At 30.1% G+C, this 1776-nt stretch overlaps 1 protein-coding gene across 1 annotated transcript in view; it reads right to left on the minus strand.

The window, feature by feature from the left end:
* LOC107681556 (PHD and RING finger domain-containing protein 1-like) overlaps positions 1-1776 on the minus strand; it is a gene marked incomplete at its 3' end in the record, with an annotated part of 17324 nt that overhangs the window by 7211 nt on the left and 8337 nt on the right. The window contains exon 5 of the mRNA XM_016477868.1: positions 1573-1656. Coding sequence (XP_016333354.1) covers positions 1573-1656 — 84 coding nt within the window. The remainder of the gene's footprint in view (positions 1-1572; positions 1657-1776) is intronic.

Here is a 1776-nt window from a genome sequence, read left to right on the forward strand (position 1 = left end):
CCTGACAGAACTGGAGAGGATCTGCAAGGAGGAATGGCAGAGGATCCCCAAATCCAGGTGTGAAAAACTTGTTGCATCTTTCCCAAAAAGACTCATGGCTGTATTAGATCAAAAGGGTGCTTCTACTAAATACTGAGCAAAGGGTCTGAATACTTAGGACCATGTGATATTTCAGTTTTTCTTTTTTAATAAATCTGCAAAAATGTCAACGATTCTGTGTTTTTCTGTCAATATGGGGTGCTGTGTGTACATTAATGAGGAAAAAAAATTAACTTAAATGATTTTAGCAAATGGCTGCAATATAACAAAGAGTGAAAAATTGAAGGGGGTCTGAATACTTTCCGTACCCACTGTACATACTAGTCTCTATATATACTCTATAGAGATCAGCGAGCGGAGAGCAAGTCTGTAGTGAAAGGTCTACTAATAATTACTCAACTTAGATATTTAGTTGTTGATACAATGTATAAGGAAGTGACAAATGTTTTTCAGATATAAATGTATTCACATTCAGATGTAATTATTTGGGTTTATTGTTCACAATATATTTATTTTCTTTTGTTTAGACTACTTCAGTGTTATGTTCCCAACTTGAATGTGTGACATTACAGGATGTCATGTGCATCAGGTGTATACATTTTTTTTTTTATTAATTTATTAAAGGTGATGTAAAAAATTGTGATGTTTTATTATAATTGATAAAAATATTTTATCGTAATTGCAACACTTTTTATAGTAGATTTAAAATAGTAATTTATACTTTATTATAAATTTATATAGATTCAGGGTTCCCACTCTTTCATGAACACCAGATTCAAGGACTTTCAAGGACTTTTTAAAGCACCCTTTATTTTATATCAAGCACCTATCAAATTCACACCCCAGCATATGTAGTGTCATGAAAGACCTTACAGTACTTAACATTTCACTTACACTTAACATTTACATTAAACATTTCAGAGTAATAATGTTTTGAATGATTTTTGCTGTAGTTCTTGTACAAGATTTAAATTGGAAAGAATTTCTCAATTTTTAAATTAATAAAAAGTGGTTAAATGTTGTAATAACATGGTAAAACCTGTTAACATTAAAAGATTGCACATTCACTCAAAAGATCCGTTACTCGTTAATAAATAAACTCAAGTCAAAATTATTTTGTAAATTACTTTTTATTGTAAATCCCATTTTTTCATCTTTGACCTAGAGGAATGCAGCTCAAACATGCAGCTGCTCAAAACGTCAGTATTTTTTGAAAATATTTCATGAGCATTTTAAACCTTGTACATAAAAAAATATATAAAGAAAACAGGACTTTCTATTTGCTTTTAAACTGTAAACGCTTTTCAATTCAAGTACTTTCAAGTACTTTCAAGAAGCGTGGGAACCCTGTAGATTATATAGTTATAGTTATCTAAAATATAGTTATCTAAAATATTTTATATAACTATATAAAATTATAGTTATATAAAAATTATATAGTTATAGTTATCTTTATAGTTATTGTTTTTGGTGTGAACAAACCCTTTTATGCGCAACAACAATGCTGATGTAAGGATGCTTTATGTGACTCACTGTTTTCTGAACTTTCCCACCGTAGCACTTTCTCAGGAGAATGTTATTGAAGACTATGCGGTCCACAGGACAAGAGTTGGCATTCTGAAAAAAACAAACAAAAACAAAACATGACATTAATGTTTATGAACCAGTGCTACAGTTAAAGTCCCCATGAAATCAAAATTAAAGTTTTTTTGGGTGTTAGTATCAATATGTTAGTCT

This window comes from Sinocyclocheilus anshuiensis, unplaced genomic scaffold (genome assembly GCF_001515605.1).
Source record: "Sinocyclocheilus anshuiensis isolate Anshui unplaced genomic scaffold, SAMN03320099.WGS_v1.1 scaffold9485, whole genome shotgun sequence".
Taxonomy (NCBI): Eukaryota; Metazoa; Chordata; class Actinopteri; order Cypriniformes; family Cyprinidae; genus Sinocyclocheilus; species Sinocyclocheilus anshuiensis.